The sequence below is a fragment of the Odontesthes bonariensis genome, chromosome 13 (genome assembly GCF_027942865.1).
Source record: "Odontesthes bonariensis isolate fOdoBon6 chromosome 13, fOdoBon6.hap1, whole genome shotgun sequence".
Taxonomy (NCBI): Eukaryota; Metazoa; Chordata; class Actinopteri; order Atheriniformes; family Atherinopsidae; genus Odontesthes; species Odontesthes bonariensis.
The window spans coordinates 36,834,228-36,858,366 of NC_134518.1; the positions used below are offsets into that span (position 1 = coordinate 36,834,228).

A 24,139-nucleotide genomic window follows, 5' to 3' on the forward strand; every position below is an offset into this window, starting at 1 on the left:
CCCATGATTCGTCTCTTTGGCCAAACAGGAACACCCAGAGAATCTGGTTCTGCCGCTGGTTGTCCGGCACACAGACCCATCAGTCACAGAGTTCATGTGAGAGCAGAAATAAACTGAAGGCAGCATCCATTCCTGACCACAACGTGATGAAGTTTAAGGCTCAAACAGAAGGAAAGGAGTCAGAGTAACGTGGGAATTTAAACTAATAACTTCTATTCAGCCCCAACTGGAAGCACTTTTAAATCCATGTTAAAAACATTTCTCTTTCGCTGTGCTTATGGTTGAGTTTATATCTTTCTTTTTCCCCTCTTCTTTGATTGCTTTTAACTGCGTTTTAATTTTTATTCTATTTTTTTCTCTCTTTAAATGCCTTGTCTTTATGTAAAGCACATCGAGTTGCCTGTGGGATGAAATGCGCTGTATAAATAAAGATGCCTTGCCGTTTACATCTGCAGCTGAACCAGATTTTTAAAAGATTTGAGCAACTTTTTCAAAATTTCTCTAAGATAATTAATAAATATATATAAATATATATAAAGAGATTATTTTTATTTCTCTATCTTCTTTTCTGATGATTTCGTGTTTGTGGGGGAAACGAGGTGAAAACTCTGGATGGAAAGTGTGTGAAAGTGTGTGAGGGCAGACCAAAGCGAACAGGAATGAAGCCGTGCACCGCTGGGACTTGAACCAGCACCGCGCTGCCCTCCATCCATCACTGCGCTCTGCCTGTATCCGTCTCTGGGAGGACCGGTTTGAGCCAATCACCTTGGGAATGAGGCCATTTTCGCAGCAGATTTTAGCCCAGCTCTTGTAGCTCTGAGCATTTGGGCTTCATGCTACAGTCACAGGGGGAGGTTGCACTCCTGGCTAATGAAGGCATCAACCTGTGCTGGTTAAGGATGGAAGCATCCCGCCGTTATATCTGAGATCTGACGCCATCACGGTCCTCCTGCTCGCTCCGTGTTTCCCCTCTCAGGTCTAATGATTTCTCTGGGTTTATAAAACCTGATTCACTTCAGTTTTTATTTCTCCCTTCAATGCGTCCGTTGAAAAACTGGAGCATTCTTTCACTTTTCTTTCAGCAGATACAAAAGGTTCCTCAGGATGTGAGACTGGAAATCAGTCAAAATGGGCGTAAACTCAGAGATTTAAGTCCTTGGATTTAAAAAAAAAAATAACTAAAAAAACATCTTTGATGTGCTGATAGTGTGTGTGCACATCTGATATACGTCTCAGGATGTGAGGCTGGAAATCAGTCAAAATGGGAGTAAACTCAAATATTTCAGGATAAACACACATTTAAGTTCTTAGTTTTATAAAAAAGATTAAAAAAGATAAGATAGATATTTAACAAATGAATAAGTTCCATATAATAATGTTTTCTTCCCATATACACAAAGGTTTTACTTGACACTGTCCTCATATTTATGCACGACTGCCGATGTGAGAGTTTACAGGAGCCCAGACTCACCAGTACAAAGATTAAAAAGTATGATTTTCAATCAAAAATGGCAATTAAATGTAAAAGATTCCATCATTAAAATGAAAGATATGTAGCGTTACACCTAGTTTTTATTTTATTTTCTCCCAGCAAAGAACAAAAGAGATCCATAATTGAATTGAATTCCAATTGGCTTGAATTGGACTTTATTATTTAAGTGCCTTGAGATGACATTTGTTGTATTTGGCGTGATATAAATAAAAATGAATTGAATTGAATCCATAAAGAAAGAGAAATATACCTAAATAAACCTGGTTAAAGCAGAGGCAGGAAACAAAGCTAACCGGCATGAACAAGACAAACAAAAACTACTAAATAAAACAGGAAGTAAAGCCAACCCAGAAGAAGAAGAAGAAGTGGTTATTAAAAGAAAACAGGAATAAATCTGGAGCACACAACATGAAAAAACACACTGAGCCTCCAGCTTTAACAGCACTTCTGTGGATTCAACACGACCTCAGATCCCTGCAGAGGGTTCACACGCCGACCGGCTGAATGTGGAACCTCTTTTTGGGCTTAAAAAGGGGGAAAGGCATCAAATGTTTTGCGTTGTCAGACATGTGCAGACAGAGGTTGAGCGCGGCCCTATCTGCTCTGAGCCTTGTTGCTCTGAAGGTTGGCGGTTCCATTATATCGGCACTAATGGACTTTCGGTGTAATGAACGAGTGTAAGTTTCCCCTCCAGTGCTCGCAGACAGCAGCGCTGCAGCCGTTATGCAAATGGCAGCCGGGCTCAATGAGCTGGAGACATTTCTGAGAGGTCACCAGGCTTTTAATGTCTTTAAAGCAAGAAGGAAACTTCGGATGAATATCATCGTTTCAAATTAATGACGTTTTTTTCAGGTCGAAACAAAATGAGGCCACGATGAGACGAGACAGTTTCCATCTGCGGACAAACACACAGACAGCAGGACAAAAACATCTGGAAGAGCTGCACTTACCATCGTTGTTTCAGCGATGGACCCGAAGCTGTTGATAAAAATGTTGCAGGTTACGTTTACAGGTGGACCTGCAGAGATGATAGAGAGAAGAGAGGGAAAAGGGAAGTTAGCTTCTTCAGAGTGACACGTAAAACCCATCAAACAGCGACACCAGGAGCAGGGCGTGGACACAAAGGCACGGCTAACAGCCGGCCGGCGTCGAGTCCTGAGAGCATCAACATTATCGCTACACACTCAGAACAATCCTAAGAACAGGATTAATGGCTGTGTTCCAAACCGCATACTACTCCTACTACTCCTACTAACTTTCTGAGTTAGTATTCGAGTTTGAGTAAGCAGAAGTTCCCGGATGCATACTAGATTCTCCGAAATGTTGGGTATGCATCATGAGGTTTCTACTCATACTCAGACTACCCAAGATGCAACGTAACGTGACGTCGCCGATCGTCATTTCCTGTCAAAACGGCAGTTTCAAGCTAGCTACAACGAGGGTAGGTTCACTTCCTGTTTTCAAAACAAAAGCACCGATTGTATGGAAATGGCTTTCCCTATGATAAAAGGCAACGGGTATTTTATTTTGTGAAAATAACAGGAAGTGCGTTAGCTCACTGCGGCTAGCTTTAGTAGCTCCGAATTCGTGGGAACAAAATTGTAAATAGCCGGTATTTTGTCAGGTTTTCAACACGTTGGGGATCTAAACGACTACTTTCTCACCTGAAAATGTTTCAAATGTTGCTAAAGTTTACAGAGTTTAGAGCTTAAGAGAAATCAGCTTCAGGCCGGCTGATTTCGGCTCGGGCAGGAGCGAAATGCATTGTGGGTAAACGCTCTGCATACTGTCTGATTGATGAGTATGCAGTATGCAGTATGTAGTATGTAGTATGCGGTTTCGAACACAGCCAATGTTTGTTGTGTATGATCCTGAAGGGCTTCCGTCCTGGCCAATCAGTGAGCCGGGTTTCCTTCTTCTTCCTCGTGCTCTTTTCCTCGCAGGTCGGTGCTCGTTTCGGGCGACAGCGCCCCCAAACAATCAGCTGTTGTAACTGCATGATGCTGTGCAGCCGGCTTTAAAAAGTCAAGTGTGAAAGAAAAGCGAACCCCATGAAGGAGAGAGATTCTCCAGTCCAACCGAGTCTGTTGGACCATCATCCTACTGTGAAAGCAGCCTTAGTTACGGCCTTAGTTACGGCCTTAGGCAGCTTTTTACCATCTCAGAAACATCAACAGAATTAAAGGTTTCCAGGAGAAACTCATCCATGCATTCATCTCCAGCAGACTCCATCACTGTAACGCTCTTTTAACTGGACTTCCCACAAAGAGCATTAAACATCTGCAGCTCATCCAGAACGCTGCTGCTGGAGTTTTAACCCGGACTAAGAGATCTGAACACATCACAGCAGCTTTAAAGTCTTTACACTGGCTTCCAGTCAGTCACAGAATAGATTTTAAAAGCCTGCTGATGGTTTACAATCTGTGATGTGTTCAGAGAATATAAAGCCAGCAGAGCTCTGAGATCCAAGGACTCAGGTCAGCTGGTCCAGTCCAGAGTCCAGACTAAACATGGAGAAGCAGCATTTAGCTGTTATGCTGCAAACAAGTGCAACAAACTGCCAGTGGAGATTAAACTTTCACCAAATGGAGACATTTTTAAATCCAGGTTAAAAACATTTCTGTTCTCATGTGTCTATGCATGAAATCTGCACGCTATCTTTGAACTTATCTGGACTGTTGCTGGTTTTTAAATTCATTTTAATGATTTTATTTGTTTCTCTTTATATTATTTTATGTATTTTAATGCTTCTTACACTCCCTGCTGCAATGCTTTTATTTTATGTGAAGCACTTTGAACTGTTTTGTACATGAAATGTGCTGCAAATAAATTTGATTCGATTTGATTTTGATCTAGTTACGGCCTTAGTTACGGCCCTAGTTACGGCCCTAGTTACGGCCCTAGTTGCGGCCTTAGTTACGGCCCTAGTTGCGGCCTTAGTTACGGCCCTAGTTGCGGCCTTAGTTGCGGCCTTAGTTACGGCCCTAGTTGCGGCCTTAGTAACGGCCTTAGTTGCGGCCTTAGTTACGGCCTTAGTTACGGCCTTAGTTACGGCCTTAGTTGCGGCCTTAGTTACGGACTTAGTTACGGCCTTAGTTGCGGCCCTAGTTGCGGCCCTAGTTGCGGCCCTCGTTACGGCCCTAGTTGCGGCCCTAGTTGCGGCCCTAGTTGCGGCCTTAGTTGCGGCCTTAGTTACGGCCATAGTTGCGGCCTTAGTTGCGGCCTTAGTTGCGGCCTTAGTTACGGCCTTAGTTGCGGCCTTAGTTGCGGCCTTAGTTACGGCCTTAGTTGCGGCCCTAGTTGCGGCCCTAGTTGCGGCCCTAGTTACGGCCCTAGTTGCGGCCCTAGTTGCGGCCCTAGTTGCGGCCTTAGTTGCGGCCATAGTTGCGGCCCTAGTTACGGCCTTAGTTGCGGCCATAGTTGCGGCCCTAGTTGCGGCCCTAGTTGCGGCCTTAGTAGCGGCCTTAGTTGCGGCCTTAGTTGCGGCCCTAGTTACGGCCTTAGTTGCGGCCTTAGTTGCGGCCCTAGTTGCGGCCTTAGTTGCGGCCTTAGTTGCGGCCTTAGTTGCGGCCTTAGTTGCGGCCCTAGTTGCGGCCCTAGTTACGGCCTTAGTTGCGGCCTTAGTTGCGGCCCTAGTTACGGCCTTAGTTGCGGCCTTAGTTGCGGCCTTAGTTGCGGCCCTAGTTGCGGCCCTAGTTGCGGCCCTAGTTGCGGCCCTAGTTGCGGCCCTAGTTGCGGCCTTGGTTGCGGCCTTAGTTGCGGCCCTAGTTACGGCCTTAGTTGCGGCCTTAGTTGCGGCCTTAGTTGCGGCCTTAGTTGCGGCCCTAGTTGCGGCCCTAGTTACGGCCTTAGTTGCGGCCTTAGTTGCGGCCCTAGTTACGGCCTTAGTTGCGGCCTTAGTTGCGGCCTTAGTTACGGCCCTAGTTACGGCCTTAGTTGTGGCCATAGTTGCGGCCTTAGTTACGGCCCTAGTTACGGTAGGGAAAGCAACACGACTTTCCTCTAAACGCACCTTCTAATCGTTGTTACAGAGCCCGTTTACCTGCTTTGGGGCAGAAATACAAACAAACCTTTGGATTTACACTGAGTTCATGTTCACCTAATTCTAAATTGTTGCATTTTTTGTCACATATAGTTTTTGTTTTGACTAAACACAAGTTTGTACTGAAGTGTGTGGCTGTATGTTAGAGGAGCAGATGACTAAAGAGTTAAAGTAGCTGTCTGGTTCTGTAAGAGCGGATTTAAACAGACGAATAAACGAGCTTCCCATCAGAACCTGAACACCAGTGAAAACTTTTCTTTCTAGTGAATATCTCATTACGACTTTTAGAAATAAAATGGAAAAATCAATTCCACCCCCCCTCTGAGACTTATAAATCTCAGAGGACATTATTAAACCCACAACGTCCCTTTCACAGGAGGCCACAAACATCTGTCCTCTCCCAGGAATGAGACCAGGTGCTCAAGGTTGTGCTCAGATGAGCCAGTGGAGCTGAGAGTAAACAGCAGATCAGGCTGCTGCATTGATCCACAGATTACCAGGATGTACAAACACTTGGCAGCCAAGGAGGAGCTGCAGGGAGGGACGTGGAAGTCAGGCCAACACACACTTTGTGGACGTAATTTCGGCTTTAAGAGACAAATCACAGGCAGCCACTGACTTCAGTTACTAAACTGAACTCTGGAGGATATTCCACCTTCTGACTGCTGACCCTTCAACAACAGGTCAGGAGTTAATGGAGTATTTTGTTTTAGATGTTAGATCCCAACAGTGACACGACTCTGATCCATGAAGCTGGAGTCAAGACAATTAACTTTAAACTCTGATAATCTGATGAGGGGAATTTCAGTTGGTTGCAATTTACAATTTATGCCACCAGATGTCAGATGTGTATTCAAATAAAAACCTTGTAAAGATATAGACCAAGTTAGGACACCTGCTGAGAGTAATGCTGTTAAAAGGCTTTTTAAAAGTTCCGTGCACACGTTCAGATAAAGTTCAAACGTTTGACTCCGTTTATCTAAAAGCAGTTAGCTTACAGTATGTGGTGCTTAAGCAATAGAGTCGATAAATAAAACACAGATTCATTTAACTGTGATGGAAAAAAACATTTAGTTTGAATTATACTGAGGTCGCCGTTAGCTAAGCGCTAGCTACAGCTCACGACTGCAGCTCTGTGATCACGAACATGTGTTTTGGCACAGTTTTCCAGATTATTTGCTTTGTGGCTCTTACAGTTTAAACACTGATGAGTTGGTCTCACTAGAGCTGGCAAACAGTAGCTGCCATCTGGCCAAATACGAGCTACCTGAAAGGTGCTGTTGTGATCGAGTTACACCTGAGCTCTGTAGCATCTTTTTCACACACAATGTGGTAAAGTTAAAGCTTTAGCATCTTTTTCACACACAATGCGGTAAAGTTAAAGCTTTAGCATCTTTCTCACACACACAATGCGGTAAAGTTAAAGCTTTAGCATCTTTCTCACACACACAATGCGGTAAAGTTAAAGCTTTAGCATCTTTCTCACACACACAATGCGGTAAAGTTAAAGCTTTAGCATCTTTCTCACACACAATGCGGTAAAGTTAAAGCTTTAGCATCTTTCTCACACACACAATGCGGTAAAGTTAAAGCTTTAGCATCTTTCTCACACACAATGCGGTAAAGTTAAAGCTTTAGCATCTTTTTCACACACAATGCGGTAAAGTTAAAGCTTTAGCATCTTTTTCACACACACAATGCGGTAAAGTTAAAGCTTTAGCATCTTTTTCACACACAATGCAGTAAAGTCAAAGCTTTAGCATCTTTTTCACACACAATGCGGTAAAGTTAAAGCTTTAGCATCTTTTTCACACACAATGCGGTAAAGTTAAAGCTTTAGCATCTTCCTCACACACACAATGCGGTAAAGTTAAAGCTTTAGCATCTTTTTTACACACAATGCGATAAAGTTAAAGCTTTAGCATCTTTTTCACACACAATGAGGTAAAGTTAAAGCTTTAGCATCTTTTTCACACACAATGCGGTAAAGTTAAAGCGTTAGCATCTTTCTCACACACAATGAGGTAAAGTTAAAGCTTTAGCATCTTTTTCACACACAATGCGGTAAAGTTAAAGCTTTAGCATCTTTTTCACACACAATGAGGTAAAGTTAAAGCTTTAGCATCTTTTTCACACACAATGCGATAAAGTTAAAGCTTTAGCATCTTTTTCACACACAATGTGGTAAAGTTAAAGCTTTAGCATCTTTTTCACACACAATGAGGTAAAGTTAAAGCTTTAGCATCTTTCACACACACAATGCGGTAAAGTTAAAGCTTTAGCATCTTTCTCACACATAATACGGTAACGTTAAAGCTTTAGCATCTTTTTCACGCACAATGCGGTAAAGTTAAAGCTTTAGCATCTTTTTCACACACAATGTGGTAAAGTTAAAGCTTAAGCATCTTTTTCACACACACAATGCGGTAAAGTTAAAGCTTTAGCATCTTTTTCACACACACAATGTGGTAAAGTTAAAGCTTTAGCATCTTTTTCACACACACAATGCGGTAAAGTTAAAGCTTTAGCATCTTTTTCACACACAATGCGGTAAAGTTAAAGCTTTAGCATCTTTTTCACACACACAATGCGGTAAAGTTAAAGCTTTAGCATCTTTTTCACACACAATGCGGTAAAGTTAAAGCTTTAGCATCTTTTTCACACACAATGCGTTAAAGTTAAAGCTTTAGCATCTTTTTCACGCACAATGCGGTAAAGTTAAAGCTTTAGCATCTTTTTCATGCACAATGCGGTAAAGCTTTAGCATCTTTTTCACACACAATGCGGTAAAGTTAAAGCTTTAGCATCTTTTTCACGCACAATGCGGTAAAGTTAAAGCTTAAGCATCTTTTTCACGCACAATGCGGTAAAGTTAAAGCTTTAGCATCTTTTTCACACACAATGCGGTAACGGTAAAGCTTTAGCATGTTTTTCTATAACACGGTTGCATTGTCTTTAAAGTCTTCCGGCCTTCCTCATGCACATTTTCAGCACATCTGGGAGCTGTTTGGCCTCGAGTGGCACAGAAGCATAAAAGCCTCACAGCAAAAACAATCCGAAAGGGCGTCTCAATATTTAGATGGTGCACACAAACATCTGCTTGGACTGTTCAAATATTCAGAGGATGAATTTACATGAAATGCTAGTCATGCCCCCTCATCGTGTATTCGTCTTAGAGCACTGGGATGTATGAACGTAATATATTAAAATGTGTGGAAACGGCCTCATTGTCGAGGCATTTCATGATACATTTTTATAATCTGATCACTGTAAACCCATCATATTCAGCGTATGACTCGTGTGTTGGAACATGAAACTGCAAAATGTAATTTTTAATGAATCAACAGGCTGCATCAGCCATGATGCAACTTAAGGTCAAACTATGTCTCATGCAAACACGCCAACAGAGAGTTTGAGTTTAACATCTCGGGCTAAACTGATGTCTGATTCTATCGGCCAGCGGCGAGCTAGGAATGAAGGAAGGAGTCTGGATTGTTTTGATGGCCAATTACTTTCCCTGCCAGAGTCTGATGAGTGCTGCAGGCCACAGGGGAGGAACATCATGAAAGTCTCACACACACACACACACACACACACACACACACACACCTGTGGTTAAGTTGTAGATGTAAAAAAATCATTAAAGTCGGCCCGAGGCCATCCTTCTGACTTATATGTACAGCATCCAATTAGAAAAAACAATCCATTACTCACAGAATATTGAGTTGGAATGAAGATGAAGTAAGAAAGATGTCAGAGAGAAAAACTTGGAGATATTAAATAGATTCGCTTGCAGTGCTGCGACTGAAACAATGCGTTTGACATCACTTTGGTCCGCTGCGCTGAAGACAAATAGCTGGAGAGGAACACACTCGGGTTCTGAGTTTGGGGTGAATTAGGTTTAAAAATGATTTATGGCTGAGACTGGAAAAAAGAAATACTATGGAAGATATCTGAGTGGTTTGTTTTCTGCAGAGCTCCGGCGTGTAAACATAACGAATGTTTTACAGCCTTCAGTCCGGGTTTGAGTCTGTTCAGGATCAGGAAGACTCTCAGAAAACAGACCTTCGTCACAGGATCCGAGGAACAATAAACGAGCGGGAGAAAGGGTCGCAGTGGCTGTGAGTCTCCGCCTCCTACGCTTAGCTGATCGTCATCAACATAACAAACATAAACATAAACATACATAAACAAACATAAAACTAAAACTAAAACATAACAAACATAAAACTAAAACTAAAACATAACAAACAGAAAACAAACAAACATAAAATATAAACATCAACATAAAACTAAAACATAAACAAACATAAACATAAACTACGGCTGGGCAACGATTAAAATGTTTAATCTAATTAATCACATGATTTCCCTGATTAATCACAATTAATCGCATTTGTACGCAGAATCCAAAAATGAATCCAAAAGTAGCGTATAGCTTTTAGCATTTAGCTTTATTTTAAATGTGCTGCCATATGAATGAAAGTGCCATAACATTTGTTGTGCAAACACACTTTTAACATCAGCATCTTTCTGTAGTTTTTATGTAGAAGCCTCGCTCCACTGTCTGTTTCCTTGAATGACTTGCTGCTATCAGTTGTGTGTTTTGCCTTTAAGTGATATTTTAGACTGGAACTACTACGCTGAGAAGACAATTCAACTTGGCTGTAAATGCAGGAGTTTTTTTTAACATTTATTTTGAAATACGTGCTTTTATGTTGAAACCAGTGAAACAGGAAGTAGCGCCGGTTAGCTCCGTTAGCTTCACACCTGTAGCGGTGATGTTAGCTGCTAGTTTATCTTTATTTTATTACTCCATGCTTCGTGGTGTTTGCTGTAACTGTGTGAATGTGATGCCTTCAACAGACTTTTACAATAATAAAACCTGCGTTAATGCGCCATAAAATATTTATCGGCGTTAAATAATTAACAAGTTAACGCGATAATAACGAGTTACACTACTTTTGAATTCATTTTTGGATTTTGCGTATAATTGCGATTAATCATGTGATTAATTAGATTAAACATTTTAATCGTTGTCCAGCTTTAAATATAAATCATAAAAGTGAGTGGCTGAATCCATCCGGGTGCAAAGCCATGGGTAAAAAAGGAGCTGCTGTAATGATCCTTGTGTTATTCTGCTCAAAGCATAAGTCATCTTATTAAGGCCTCAGAACGTGGTGTCAGCTTGTGAAAAATGCATTTTCCGTCTCTTTTAACAGAAAAACAGGATGAACCCAGTTTGTGCCTCTGATGTATGAAGGCTGGAGAAACCCGGGGAGTAAAGTTCTGATCTGTCTGAGTGCATCAGAGGCTTTATCCATAAACCTGTTGGCATTCCATTATCACCGTCTTTCCATCAGAACGGCTTTCAGGCCTAACTCCAGTCCTCCGACACGTTCCCGCTGCTTCGCGGCTTTGTTCCAAATCCCTCCTTCAAAGGCCTCTGAGAGAGCCGAGGGATGTCACAATTTATCTCCGTCTGATACCCCCTCGCAGCGCGTGGCAAAATAAACCAGGATGAGGGGCAAACAGCCACCGAATACCTCCTCCTTCTGCCTGCATCACTGGAAAAAATGCCCCTCCAAAAATAAGTAGAAAAACAACAAATAAAAGACGTTTTTGCTTGAAATAAGCAAATAAATCTGCCAATGGAACTAGTGAAAATCGGCTTGTCAAGATTTCTTGAAATAAGATGTGATATTTGGGACTTTTGAGATAAAAGTGATCTTGAAATTAGCTTAAAAACCTCTTCAAATGTAAAAAAAAAAGCTTGTTTCATGTGAAATATGACTCAAAACAATTTGTTTTCAAGACTTTTTCATTTAACAAGATATTCCAGATGTATTGTATTAAAACAAGTCTCTATATCTGGCTGAAATGGTGCTTGTTAGGCAGTTGTGTCTGATTTCAAGTGTAATGAGATACTCAATGAGACAAATATAGTTAGTAAAATTTAGATCTTTTCCTTCTTCCTGCTTTTTTACCCCAGCGGATCATTTCTTTATGGGTAAAACTCAGCAGGAAGAGGCAGAACAGAGGAGGCAGCAGCTCATTAACCATCAGGGAGGACGGGCTGGCGGTGAGTCACAGGCTACAGTCGCTGCCTCAGTGTGCACGGCTCACATGCACACTCACGTGCACACGGACATGTCTATACTGCCACGACAACGGATTACATAACGCACTCTCTCGCAGCTTGAATGAAATAAAGATTTCTCAATCAAAACTCTGCTGAGTGGGTTCAGACGGAAGAAGACTTCATTGTTGTTTAGTCCGTTTAAAGGGACAGTTCGCCTCTTTAAAGGGACAGTTCGCCTCTTTAAAGGGACAGTTCGCCTCTTCTGACATGAAGCTGTGTAACATCCCATATCAGCAACATCATTTCTGAACATCTTCTTACCCCCTGCTGCGTCCTGTGAGCAGAGTTCCAGCCCCGTTTTGGTGTTGATGAAGGTAGTCCGGCTAGTTGGCTGGGGTTTAAAAAATAAAGCGTTTTGCTTCTCAGAACAATATGCGTTCAACAGAGTAATACATTTGCATCACAAAATGGTTCTCCAGGAAAAAGTCAGACCTCACAATCTCTTGGCCCTATTTTCTCTCTGGCTAGTCCGGCTAGCTCCATGTATAAAATATATTTTAGATATTTTATAAAAATACTATATTTTTATATAATATTATATAATTTTAATATATTAAAATATATTATTATTTTAACAATGATAATATTATTATTTTAAAATAATAATTACTGTTATTATTATTATTTTCTCACCCTATGAAGATGTTCATAAATGATGTTGCTGATACGGGATGTCGTACAGCTTCATGTCAAAAGAGGCGAACTGTCCCTTTAAAGGAAAAGGGGAAACATGGAGCCGTCCCAACATTTATGAGACATGTTGCTGCCATCAGATCATTTGAATAAAAGAGTAAAACACTTTTCTATGTTCTGATGTGAATAAAATGTTAGATTTTAAAATCATTAAATTCTGTTTTTATTTATATTTATTTACAAAAGTTGAATTTTGTTTTGGATAATTCCACTTTTTATATTTTTCAGTTTCATTGATGTTTGTTGCTTGACATTTGTTTTTATAACTTAACTTTTTATCTTCATCGTTCTGTTGCTCTTTTTCGCTTGGCCCTATTTTCTCTCCCTTCGTATCACTTTTTCCTGGAGAACCATTTTGTGATGCAAATGTATTACTCTGTTGAACGCATATTGTTCTGAGAAGCAAAACGCTTTATTTTTTAAACCCCAGCCAACTAGCCGGACTACCTTCATCAACACCAAAACGAGGCTGGAACTCTGCTCACAGGACGCAGCAGGGGGTAAGAAGATGTTCAGAAATGATGTTGCTGATATGGGATGTTACACAGCTTCATGTCAAAAGAGGCGAACTGTCCCTTTAAAGATATTTTTAAAGAATTCTTTAGTGTTTCTGGTTCAGTACGGGATGCATCGCTGCCTCCTGCCAGCTTCAGGTGGCTTCACTTCCTTCATGTCAGACTGTGAAACCGGTTCAGAGTTGAACCAGAAAGGCTCAGAAAGCTTCTCTTCCTCCTTTCTGCTCACAGATAAGACTGAAGTTTAAATTAATTAGCACGTTAATGTCTCCCAGAGATAAGATCCACAGATCCCTGTGAATCAGCCCCTTCCTTATATCTCATTGTTCCACTCGTGGTTCTTTTCTCTTTTACTGTATGCTCGCCTGTAAATGATCAGGAGCCGGGTCAACACGTTATAACACTTTTGTTGTACATATATTGTTTATTTATTTTTATTTATTTATTTTTTACTTGTCTGTATGCTGCAACTGCAAAGTAATTTCCCAGTTGGGATGATTAAAGTACTTCTATTCTATTCTATTCTGTTATAACCCGTTATAATACAAACAGAACAATCCACCCGTTTTACCATCCTGGGACGAATGATGGAAATCAACAATTCAGCTAATCTGTCATGTTTATAGATGAATAATTTATATCTTATTAATCCCGAGGGAAATTCAAACGTTACGTATGTTTATGCACATTTGGTTGTTCTAAATAAATAAATGGTTTAAATGAATCCATGAAAAATGTCGAGTGAATTCTGCCTGTTGGAGCCAACAGGAAAGCTTCCTGTTACTGAGACTTTCAGACTTTGGACAGATGAAATATCTTTGGTGAGGCTGCGCAGCTCCTTGATTTCACATGAAAAGCGGAGCAGAAAATAACCTTTTTAATAGGAAACCGTTGACTTCCCTGAGATGATTCTGAGCCAGGAAACTGCACCTTTAACGCACCGTTTAATCCATCCGCCCCGGCGGTGGAGAAGCAGCATCCCGAGCTGCCTGCTTCTCCTGGAGGAACCCGTCACTGATGTAGAGCCGCTCGGCTGTGATTGGACTCCGGCTGTCTGAGGAACAGTTTAAATGAGTCTCAGCCCTCATCCTGCTGGCTGGAACCTGGAGCTTTAGGATTTCCACTAAATGAACAGTTTGTCTTTGCAACTGATGTTTAAGAGAAGAGAATAAGATATTAATCTGGGGAGGATTCATCCCTCCATCAGACTGCTGCCACTGATTTTCAGCCCACTTCTTGTGTCCTTTGGCCCAGCTCAGCCTTTTCTCCCTGTTTCCCTTCCTTAACCCTCATACCTGATTTAAAACAACTTAATTTCTGAAAGGGGACTTTTTTTGTCCCAGACCAAAATTATCCCTACTCAATAATTCCACTTTGCATTCTATATTTTGAACATACTGGCACCTAAAGGCTTGGGCTAAAGGGTTAATTTTTTTTAAATAATTGAAAACTTGGTGGTTATGATCAGAACTGAAGTGGAATAAAAGATTTATGGGGGAAAAAGTGGAAAAAAATATTAATATATGATGTTTTTAGGTCGTTTTTAAAAGGGGACAAAAATGTTCCTTTTCAGAAATTAAGGAGTTTTTTTTCTACAGCATGAAAAATTGTGTTGTATATGATGTGTGTTTGAAATTCGAAAAAATAGTCAAAAATACACAATTGGACCAAATATGACGATTATCACTATTTCCAGTGTGAAATTAGAGGAGAAAGATCCTGTTCATCTGCTGGAGATAGTTCTTTAGGCCTGACACTTCTTCTTCTGTCCTCCACTTGTCCAGTTTCCTCAAATGTTTTAAGGACACGCTGCACACCATGCTGAGATATGCCAAGTTTTCAGCTGACAGCTCTTTGGGAATCACCTTGTTGCTGCAGAAATCCTGTTTTCTGTCTGTCACACTGTGTTATCTTTGCTGTTTTTCACACATGCAGCTAACGAAATGGGAACAAATCTTAATTCCAGTCTAAAACCCACAAAGAGCTTCTAGATTATTCATTTCTGGTGGCATAAAACAGTTTAATCATTTCATTTATATTAACTGTTCCATAATTAGTCATTAGATTATATCTTATATTCCTTTTTTAAGCTTTAAATAGAATCTTATTTACTTTTTCTTGATGTTGAATAACATATAATTCTTATTATTGTCTGTTTTTTTCCTACTTTTAGACGTGATAACATTCATTTTTTTGGGATTAGGATTTGTTTTAAACTGAATTTCTTTTATTAATTTGACTCTTTTGGTAACTGAAAGCAGTTTTAAATGTAAATGTACAAAAAAGTTGAAACTATGAAGCTGTTTTTCATAGATGCAGCTAAAGAAATGGGAACAAATGATGTGTCTCTGTGACAGGCTGCTGGGAACAAAGTGCCTAAAGATCCAGTTTAAAGCGGCTTCTTTGCTAAGTTGGACACAACACTGGTTCATCCCTTGAGTTAGGAGCCTTTTTGAGGAAAAAAGCAGAAAATGTCCAAAGAGAAACTCTGAAAGAGCTTCAGGAAGCTGGAGAACAACGGCTCCAAGCCACAGAGAGATGATAAGAAAGTCTGACTGCTTGGAAGGAAAATACACCGAAGTGAGGGCTGGATCAGGGCTGCACAGAACTGGAATTCTTACCCCGAAACCACTGCCAGCGTTGGGGCTGGGAGCCAGATTTGTCCTCTCAGATATAGTATAACTGAGCAACCCAAACAGAAAAGCAGGTGTGCAAACAGCCTGAATACACAGATGTTCAGAGTGTGTGCAAACAGGCTGAACTCTGACAGAGAGGGAGCAAACATGCACTGCATGTGCCAGCAAGCAAACAGGCTCAACCAACAGATACCTGAGCAGGAGCAAACACCACAAACACACTGAGGGTGGTGTAAACAGCAGGGAACCCCACCTTATGTGGGTTTAAAAGGGTGTAAACAGCAGGGAACCCCACCTTATGTGGGTTTAAAAGGGTGTAAACAGCAGGGAACCCCACCTTATGTGGGTTTAAAGGGTGTAAACAGCAGGGAACCCCACCTTATGTGGGTTTAAAAGGGTGTAAACAGCAGGGAACCGCACCTTATGTGGGTTTAAAAGGGTTTAAACAGCAGGGAACCCCACCTTATGTGGGTTTAAAGGGTGTAAACAGCAGGGAACCCCACCTTATGTGGGTTTCAAAGGGTGTAAACAGCAGGGAACCCCACCTTATGTGGGTTTAAAATGGTTTAAACAGCAGGGAACCCCACCTTATGTGGGTTTAAAATGGTTTAAACAGCAGGGAACCCCACCTTATGTGGGTTTAAAAGGGTTTAAACAGCAGGGAACCCCACCTTATGTGGGTTTAAAAGGGTGTAAACAGCAGGGAACCCCACCTTATGTGGGTTTAAAAGGGTGTAAACAGCAGGGAACCCCACCTTATGTGGGTTTAAAAGGGTTTAAACAGCAGGGAACCCCACCTTATGTGGGTTTAAAAGGGTTTAAACAGCAGGGAACCCCACCTTATGTGGGTTTAAAAGGGTGTAAACAGCAGGGAACCCCACCTTATGTGGGTTTAAAAGGGTTTAAACAGCAGGGAACCCCACCTTATGTGGGTTTAAAAGGGTTTAAACAGCAGGGAACCCCACCTTATGTGGGTTTAAAAGGGTGTAAACAGCAGGGAACCCCACCTTATGTGGGTTTAAAAGGGTTTAAACAGCAGGGAACCCCACCTTGTGTGGGTTTAAAAGGGTGTAAACAGCAGGGAACCCCACCTTATGTGGGTTTAAAGGGTGTAAACAGCAGGGAACCCCACCTTATGTGGGTTTAAAAGGGTTTAAACAGCAGGGAACCCCACCTTATGTGGGTTTAAAAAGGGTGTAAACAGCAGGGAACCCCACCTTATGTGGGTTTAAAAGGGTTTAAACAGCAGGGAACCCCACCTTATGTGGGGTTAAAAGGGTGTAAACAGCAGGGAACCCCACCTTATGTGGGTTTAAAAGGGTTTAAACAGCAGGGAACCCCACCTTATGTGGGTTTAAAAGGGTGTAAACAGCAGGGAACCCCACCTTATGTGGGTTTAAAAGGGTGTAAACAGCAGGGAACCCCACCTTATGTGGGTTTAAAAGGGTTTAAACAGCAGGGAACCCCACCTTATGTGGGTTTAAAAGGGTTTAAACAGCAGGGAACCCCACCTTATGTGGGTTTAAAGGGTGTAAACAGCAGGGAACCCCACCTTATGTGGGTTTAAAAGGGTTTAAACAGCAGGGAACCCCACCTTATGTGGGTTTAAAGGGTGTAAACAGCAGGGAACCCCACCTTATGTGGGTTTAAAGGGTGTAAACAGCAGGGAACCCCACCTTATGTGGGTTTAAAAGGGTTTAAACAGCAGGGAACCCCACCTTATGTGGGTTTAAAAGGGTTTAAACAGCAGGGAACCACACCTTATGTGGGTTTAAAAGGGTGTAAACAGCAGGGAACCCCACCTTACGTGGGTTTAAAAGGGTTTAAACAGCAGGGAACCCCACCTTACGTGGGGTTAAAAGGGTTTAAACAGCAGGGAACCCCACCTTATGTGGGTTTAAAAGGGTGTAAACAGCAGGGAACCCCACCTTATGTGGGGTTAAAAGGGTTTAAACAGCAGGGAACCCCACCTTATGTGGGTTTAAAAGGGTGTAAACAGCAGGGAACCCCACCTTATGTGGGTTTAAAAGGGTGTAAACAGCAGGGAACCCCACCTTACGTGGGTTTAAAAGGGTGTAAACAGCAGGGAACCCCACCTTATGTGGGTTTAAAAGGGTTTAAACAGCAGGGAACCCCACCTTATGTGGGTTTAAAAGGGTTTAAACAGCAGGGAACCCCACCTTATGTGGGCTTAAAAGGGTTTAAACAGCAGGGAACCCCACCTTATGTGGGTTTAAAAGGGTGTAAACAGCAGGGAACCCCACCTTATGTGGGTTTAAAAGGGTGTAAACAGCAGGGAACCCCACCTTATGTGGGTTTCAAAGGGTGTAAACAGCAGGGAACCCCACCTTATGTGGGTTTAAAAGGGTTTAAACAGCAGGGAACCCCACCTTATGTGGGTTTAAAAGGGTTTAAACAGCAGGGAACCCCACCTTATGTGGGTTTAAAAGGGTGTAAACAGCAGGGAACCCCACCTTATGTGGGTTTAAAAGGGTTTAAACAGCAGGGAACCCCACCTTATGTGGGTTTCAAAGGGTTTAAACAGCAGGGAACCCCACCTTATGTGGGTTTCAAAGGGTGTAAACAGCAGGGAACCCCACCTTATGTGGGTTTAAAAGGGTGTAAACAGCAGGGAACCCCACCTTATGTGGGTTTAAAAGGGTTTAAACAGCAGGGAACCCCACCTTATGTGGGTTTCAAAGGGTTTAAACAGCAGGGAACCCCACCTTATGTGGGTTTAAAAGGGTTTAAACAGCAGGGAACCCCACCTTATGTGGGTTTAAAAGGGTTTAAACAGCAGGGAACCCCACCTTATGTGGGTTTAAAAGGGTTTAAACAGCAGGGAACCCCACCTTATGTGGGTTTAAAAGGGTTTAAACAGCAGGGAACCCCACCTTATGTGGGTTTAAAAGGGTGTAAACAGCAGGGAACCCCACCTTATGTGGGTTTAAAAGGGTGTAAACAGCAGGGAACCCCACCTTATGTGGGTTTAAAAGGGTTTAACAGCAGGGAACCCCACCTTATGTGGGTTTAAAAGGGTTTAAACAGCAGGGAACCCCACCTTATGTGGGTTTAAAAGGGTTTAACAGCAGGGAACCCCACCTTATGTGGGTTTAAAAGGGTTTAAACAGCAGGGAACCCCACCTTATGTGGGTTTAAAAGGGTTTAAACAGCAGGGAACCCCACCTTATGTGGGTTTAAAAGGGTGTAAACAGCAGGGTACCCCACCTTATGTGGGTTTAAAAGGGTGTAAACAGCAGGGAACCCCACCTTATGTGGGTTTAAAAGGGTGTAAACAGCAGGGAACCCCACCTTATGTGGGTTTAAAAGGGTGTAAACAGCAGGGAACCCCACCTGTGGTGCATGTGTGGCTTTAAAAAGGTTTAAAAGGCTTTAAAAAGGTGTAAAAGGGTTTAAAAGGCTTTAACAGGGTGTAAACAGCAGGGAACCCCACCTTATGTGGGTTTAAAAGGGTGTAAACAGCAGGGAACCCCACCTTATGTGGGTTTAAAAGGGTGTAAACAGCAGGGAACTCCACCTGTGGTGAATGCCTGGCTTTAAAAAGGTTTAAAAGGCTTTAACAGGGTTTAAACAGCAGGGAACTCCACCTGTGGTGAATGCCTGGCTTTAAAAAGGTTTAAAAGGCTTTAAAAGAGTGTAAACAGCAGGGAACTCCACCTGTGGTGCATATATGGCTTTAAAATGCTTTAAAAGGGTGTAAAAGGCTTTAAAAGGGGTTTAAAAGGGTGTAAAATGCTTTAAAAGGCTTCAAAAAGGGGTTTAAAAGGCTTTAAAAAGCTGTAAATGGGTTCAAAAGGTTGTAAAAGGCTTTAAAATGCTTTAAAAGGGGTTTAAAGGACTTTCAAAAGGCTTTAAAAGGGTGTAAAAGGGTTTAAAAGGCTTTAAAAAGGGTTTAAAAGGCTCTAAAAAGGGGTTTAAAGGGCTTTCAAAAGGCTTTAAAAGGGTGTAAATGGGTTCAAAATGGTGTAAAAGGGTTTAAAAGGGTTCAAAAGGCTAACTCCTGAAACTGATGCCAACTCCTGAAACTGATGCTAACTGATGCTAACTCCTGAAACTGATGCTAACCGATGCTAACTCCTGAAACTGATGCTAACCGATGCTAACCCCTGAAACTGATGCTAACCGATGCTAACTCCTGAAACTGATGCTAACCGATGCTAACTGTTGGCCTCAGCTTGTTCTCTTATTATAAAGAGTGAGTCCAAACCTCCAGACGACCGATGGAAGAGTTTCTCATTCATTCATGTTCTTTCTGGCAGGTATTTACAGGCTTTTGCATTATTTTATAATCTTTCATTTGTTTGCATGTCGGCTACTTTTGCCTTTTATTGACGGTGGTATGTTATGGGAACCTCCTATAAGAACCGTCCGTGCACACGCACACATTTTGCACTGATATCACCAGTATCTTCCTGACTGACCGGAGGATGCCAGATGGCTGTAAGCTGTGTTTTTAAGCGTATTACGGTGTTGGTTCATCAGGTGATTTAAACACAGTTTAGATCCTTTATTCTATTAAAGTTGAAAGCATGACAAAGATCAGTTTTATGTTTATGCATGAGACTAACAGACATTTCTTTCTTTGTCTGTATATTACTAATAAATCAACAATTAAAAACAATAATTCTGATTCCTAATGCTCCATCTCAATGCAGACTATCCACTGATCATCAATGCAAAATAACAACCAGAGCAGAAATACCTCTAATCTCTCATCAAAAGGTGTAAAAAGCACCTTTAATGCTGGTTTTGTTCCAGAACTCGACCAAAACTAAAAGAGTTTTTCCATTTCTACTCGATTCAGTTGCATAAGAGTTTAGTTCAGAAGCTCATTCAGTGCATAACAGCTACAGACATAAGAGAAATCCTCACACACTTTGAGATTTACACAGTTTATGCATCCTGCAGCTTTTATCTCAGGCTGCAATAACAGCTAAACATCTTAAAAATATTAAAGACGTTACGGGCATGTTGGAAACTAATGATAAGGTGAGAAATGCTCCGCTTTGCTTGTTCTTTCGCACCAGACTGTGCTGATCTGATAAACTGAAGCTCGCTGGTTATCCTGGGAGGAGACGGGTCTAAGTAGAGATAGTGTGAAGATGGCAGCCTAATAAACCTGCCAAGGAAGAGCCTGTAATTGCTTTTATAATGATTTATAGTTTGGTGTGTTTTCCTTCGCTCCCCCCCGTCAGGAAACGTTTTCCTTTTCATCCTCTGGCTGATCTTCAGACTGATGCCAGAAACAAACACTGAGCTGCAGAGACTTTTCCTAACTGTCATCTCTGGATCAATAAGCACATTAAATTAGGCCGAGACATCGTCGACATGGAGACTTTCCACTTTCAGTCTGCAAAGAAGTAGTTCTGACGCTGGAGGAACCAAAGCATCCGTTACACAGCAGGTTATGTTGGGATGTTAGGATGGTAAAGCAGGCGGGTGAAAGCTGCAGGCAGCTGATTAGGGTTGCAAAATTCCCCGAATTTTCAAAGACGGAAACTTTCCATGAGAATTAACGGGAATTTTTAAAAATTGAGGTTGGCTCTTCTAGGGAACTTAAATATAGTTGAGGAAAGTATATTTTAGCATAATCATGACTTGAATCTGAGGCCCTGGCACCTGTAGCCATTTTTGAATGAGTGGGGTTAGGGGATGGGTAATATTGAACCCAACACTCCTGTTTTTGTTCATCCATGAAACAGGTAATTAGAACGTGTTCTACTCTACTTACAAATAAATCTGTTGAAAACATTTTGTATGTTTTCTTCTTATGACTTCTGTTTATATTTATGCTTGGATGTAATATATTCCCAGTTGGTTCTCCTAAATTCCCATTAGTTCCCATTAGTTCCCATTATTCCCATAGAAAGTTTCCAATATGGAATATATCCAAAATTTCCAAGCTTAACTTCCCATGGAAATTTACCAGAAATGTTCCGCCCCTTTGGAACCCTAGTGGTGACCTACCGATAACTCAGGCCCAGGGCCGGTTTCTGCTATGGGCAATGTGGGCGACCGCGCAGGGCGCACGAGTGCCCTCCAGACTACCGCTCATTTCCATGTCAAGTTAATGGAGTGGGCGCCGTCACTCAGTGGGGTCACATGGCGATAATTGGCTAAATTACAATTAATAATATTATATAATAAGTTGTTGTGTTGGTGGCGGGGTAAGTTCATTTTTTTTGGGGGGGGGCAAGGGATGGTTCGCCCAGGGCGTAAATCTAGCCAGGACCGCCTCTGCTCAGGCCTTTTTGAACGGATGTCATGTTTGCAGTCACATCTAAAGTAATCTGAACCTTTAAAGGCACAATGTGCGATTTTTATGTCATTTTGAAGTGTATTGCATACAAAAAACACCTATACATACCATAAGAGTGTGCAGAAATAATCCTACTGGCATGTCCTAACCAAAGTTTATACGCAGCATAGCTGAGTTTTACTGCAGAATTAGCATGCTAAACTGATAGCGCCGGACCGGTTAGCCTCTCTGAAGCCGCTAGCACCTGCTCTGAGGAGGAGTGAGTGGGGTGGGGGCGGCGGGGGCGGGGCCAGCGCCAGACCAACGATTTCTTCTACTGCCTGGGGTTGAACGGAGGTTGATTTTACTCTATATCGCCACCTCCTGGCCAGAAATCGCACATTGTGCCTTTAATAAGTTTGCTTTGATAAGACAGAAACTGTCAGCTCCTCCTGATCTCTGGGTCTGATAAACCACAGGCAGCCTGAGAGTCTGAGCACTTTGCACCGAAGCCACTGACGGAGGCGACAACAGGAAACTATTTCTGACACATGAGAACTCAGAAAATTCAGATCAACTTTCTCTGTATCCCAGAGATACTCACTATTTATTTCACCAGAGCCACATTGGCAGCAAAATCAAGGGAAGAGCCACTTTTACCACAACATACTAAAGTCCCCTTTTGCTAACTCCTGAAACTGATGCTAACTGATGCTAACTAAACCGATGCTAACTGCTGAAACTGATGCTAACTGATGCTAACTAAACCGATGCTAACTCCTGAAACTGATGCTAACTGATGCTAACTAAACCGATGCTAACTGCTGAAACTGATGCTAACTGATGCTAACTCCTGAAACTGATGCTAACTGATGCTAACCGATGCTAACTGTTCGCCTCAGAAACTGCTTACAGGCCTAATCTCCGATGCATTTCCTGTTGCAGACTGATCCCCGGTGACTCATCCGAACCAATGCTAACTGATGCTAACTCCTGAAACTAATGCTAACTGATGCTAACTCCTGAAACCGATGCTAACCGATGCTGTTGGCCACACAAACTGCTTACAGTCCTAATCTCCGATGCATTTCCTGTTGCAGACTGATCCCCGGTGACTCATCCGAACCAATGCTAACCGATGCTAACTCCTGAAACTGATGCTAATTGATGCTAACTCCTGAAACTGATGCTAACTCCTGGCCACACAAACTGCTTACAGGCCTAATCTCCGATGCATTTACTGTTGCAGACTGATCCCCGGCGACTCATCTGAACCGATGCTAACTGATGCTAACCGATGCTAACTGTCCGCCTCAGAAACTGCTTACAGTCCTAATCTCCGATGCATTTACTGTTGCAGACTGATCCCTGGCGACTCATCTGAACTGATGCTAACTCCTGAAACTGATGCTAAATGATGCTAACTCCTGAAACCGATGCTAACCGATGCTAACCGATGCTAACTGTTCACCTCAGAAACTGCTTACAGTCCTAATGATGCATTTCCTGTTGCAGACTGATCCCCAGTAACTCATCCGAACCCCCATCCTCACCCCGCTCATCACCAGCCTGACATTTTCAGGGACCAATTACCTGGTCAACACATCGGCCGCTTTTCGCTGACATCTTCATTTTACAGCAGCTTCCCACTGCGGCACACCCGGACCGCCGAGTGGAACTAACGAAGCAGCGGAAATCCACCACTCCTCGTGCTTTTCCAGGAATGGCCAGGTGTAGGGGGTATAGCAGGGTACGCTCCATTATCAGGCCTAAGAGGGCTGTAAAACACATGCTATCTGCTGGATTTAATGCTTTATTTCACTCCCTGCTCTCCTGATGCCCAATTTACACTCCTATAGGTGACACCTCAGCCCCGCGGGGGGGAAGCTGAATTTACTCTCAGCAGAAAATGGGATTCAGATAAACAAGCAAAGGGAAGCGGAGGGAAAAGAAAAGCCAAAGTAACAAATTAGATGAATAATAGTCTGAATTACGCTGGATCGCCTCCTTTGCAATTGAGCTGCCTTCAGCAAAAATTTCCACAACGGCTGCGAGACTCTGAATATTTATAAGGTGTCGTCTGTGGGTTGGAAGATCTGGGGAGAGCGGTTTCACTTTTTATTGGACTCGTATATATCGTCTTCAGAACAGCTCATTTTACAGGCAGGACTGCAGGAGAGGAAGTTTAAAAGCACACAAGAAAGAGGAGGGAAGGATGATGAGCGTGTGTGTGTGTGCACCACAGTCACCCTCTGCACTCTGTGTTTGCCAACCAGAGAAGCCTGTTCAGCTACAGGTTCCACGCCATCCCCTGCAGGACGGACAGGCTACGGAGGTCCTTTGTCCCCAGGGCAATCCAG

At 42.3% G+C, this 24,139-nt stretch overlaps 1 protein-coding gene across 1 annotated transcript in view; it reads right to left on the reverse strand.

Annotated features, from left to right (window-relative positions):
• The window catches only part of glra1 (glycine receptor, alpha 1), a 209,729-nt gene that overhangs the window by 85,738 nt on the left and 99,852 nt on the right, over positions 1–24,139 (reverse strand). The window contains exon 3 of the mRNA XM_075482019.1: positions 2,443–2,510. Coding sequence (XP_075338134.1) covers positions 2,443–2,510 — 68 coding nt within the window. The remainder of the gene's footprint in view (positions 1–2,442; positions 2,511–24,139) is intronic.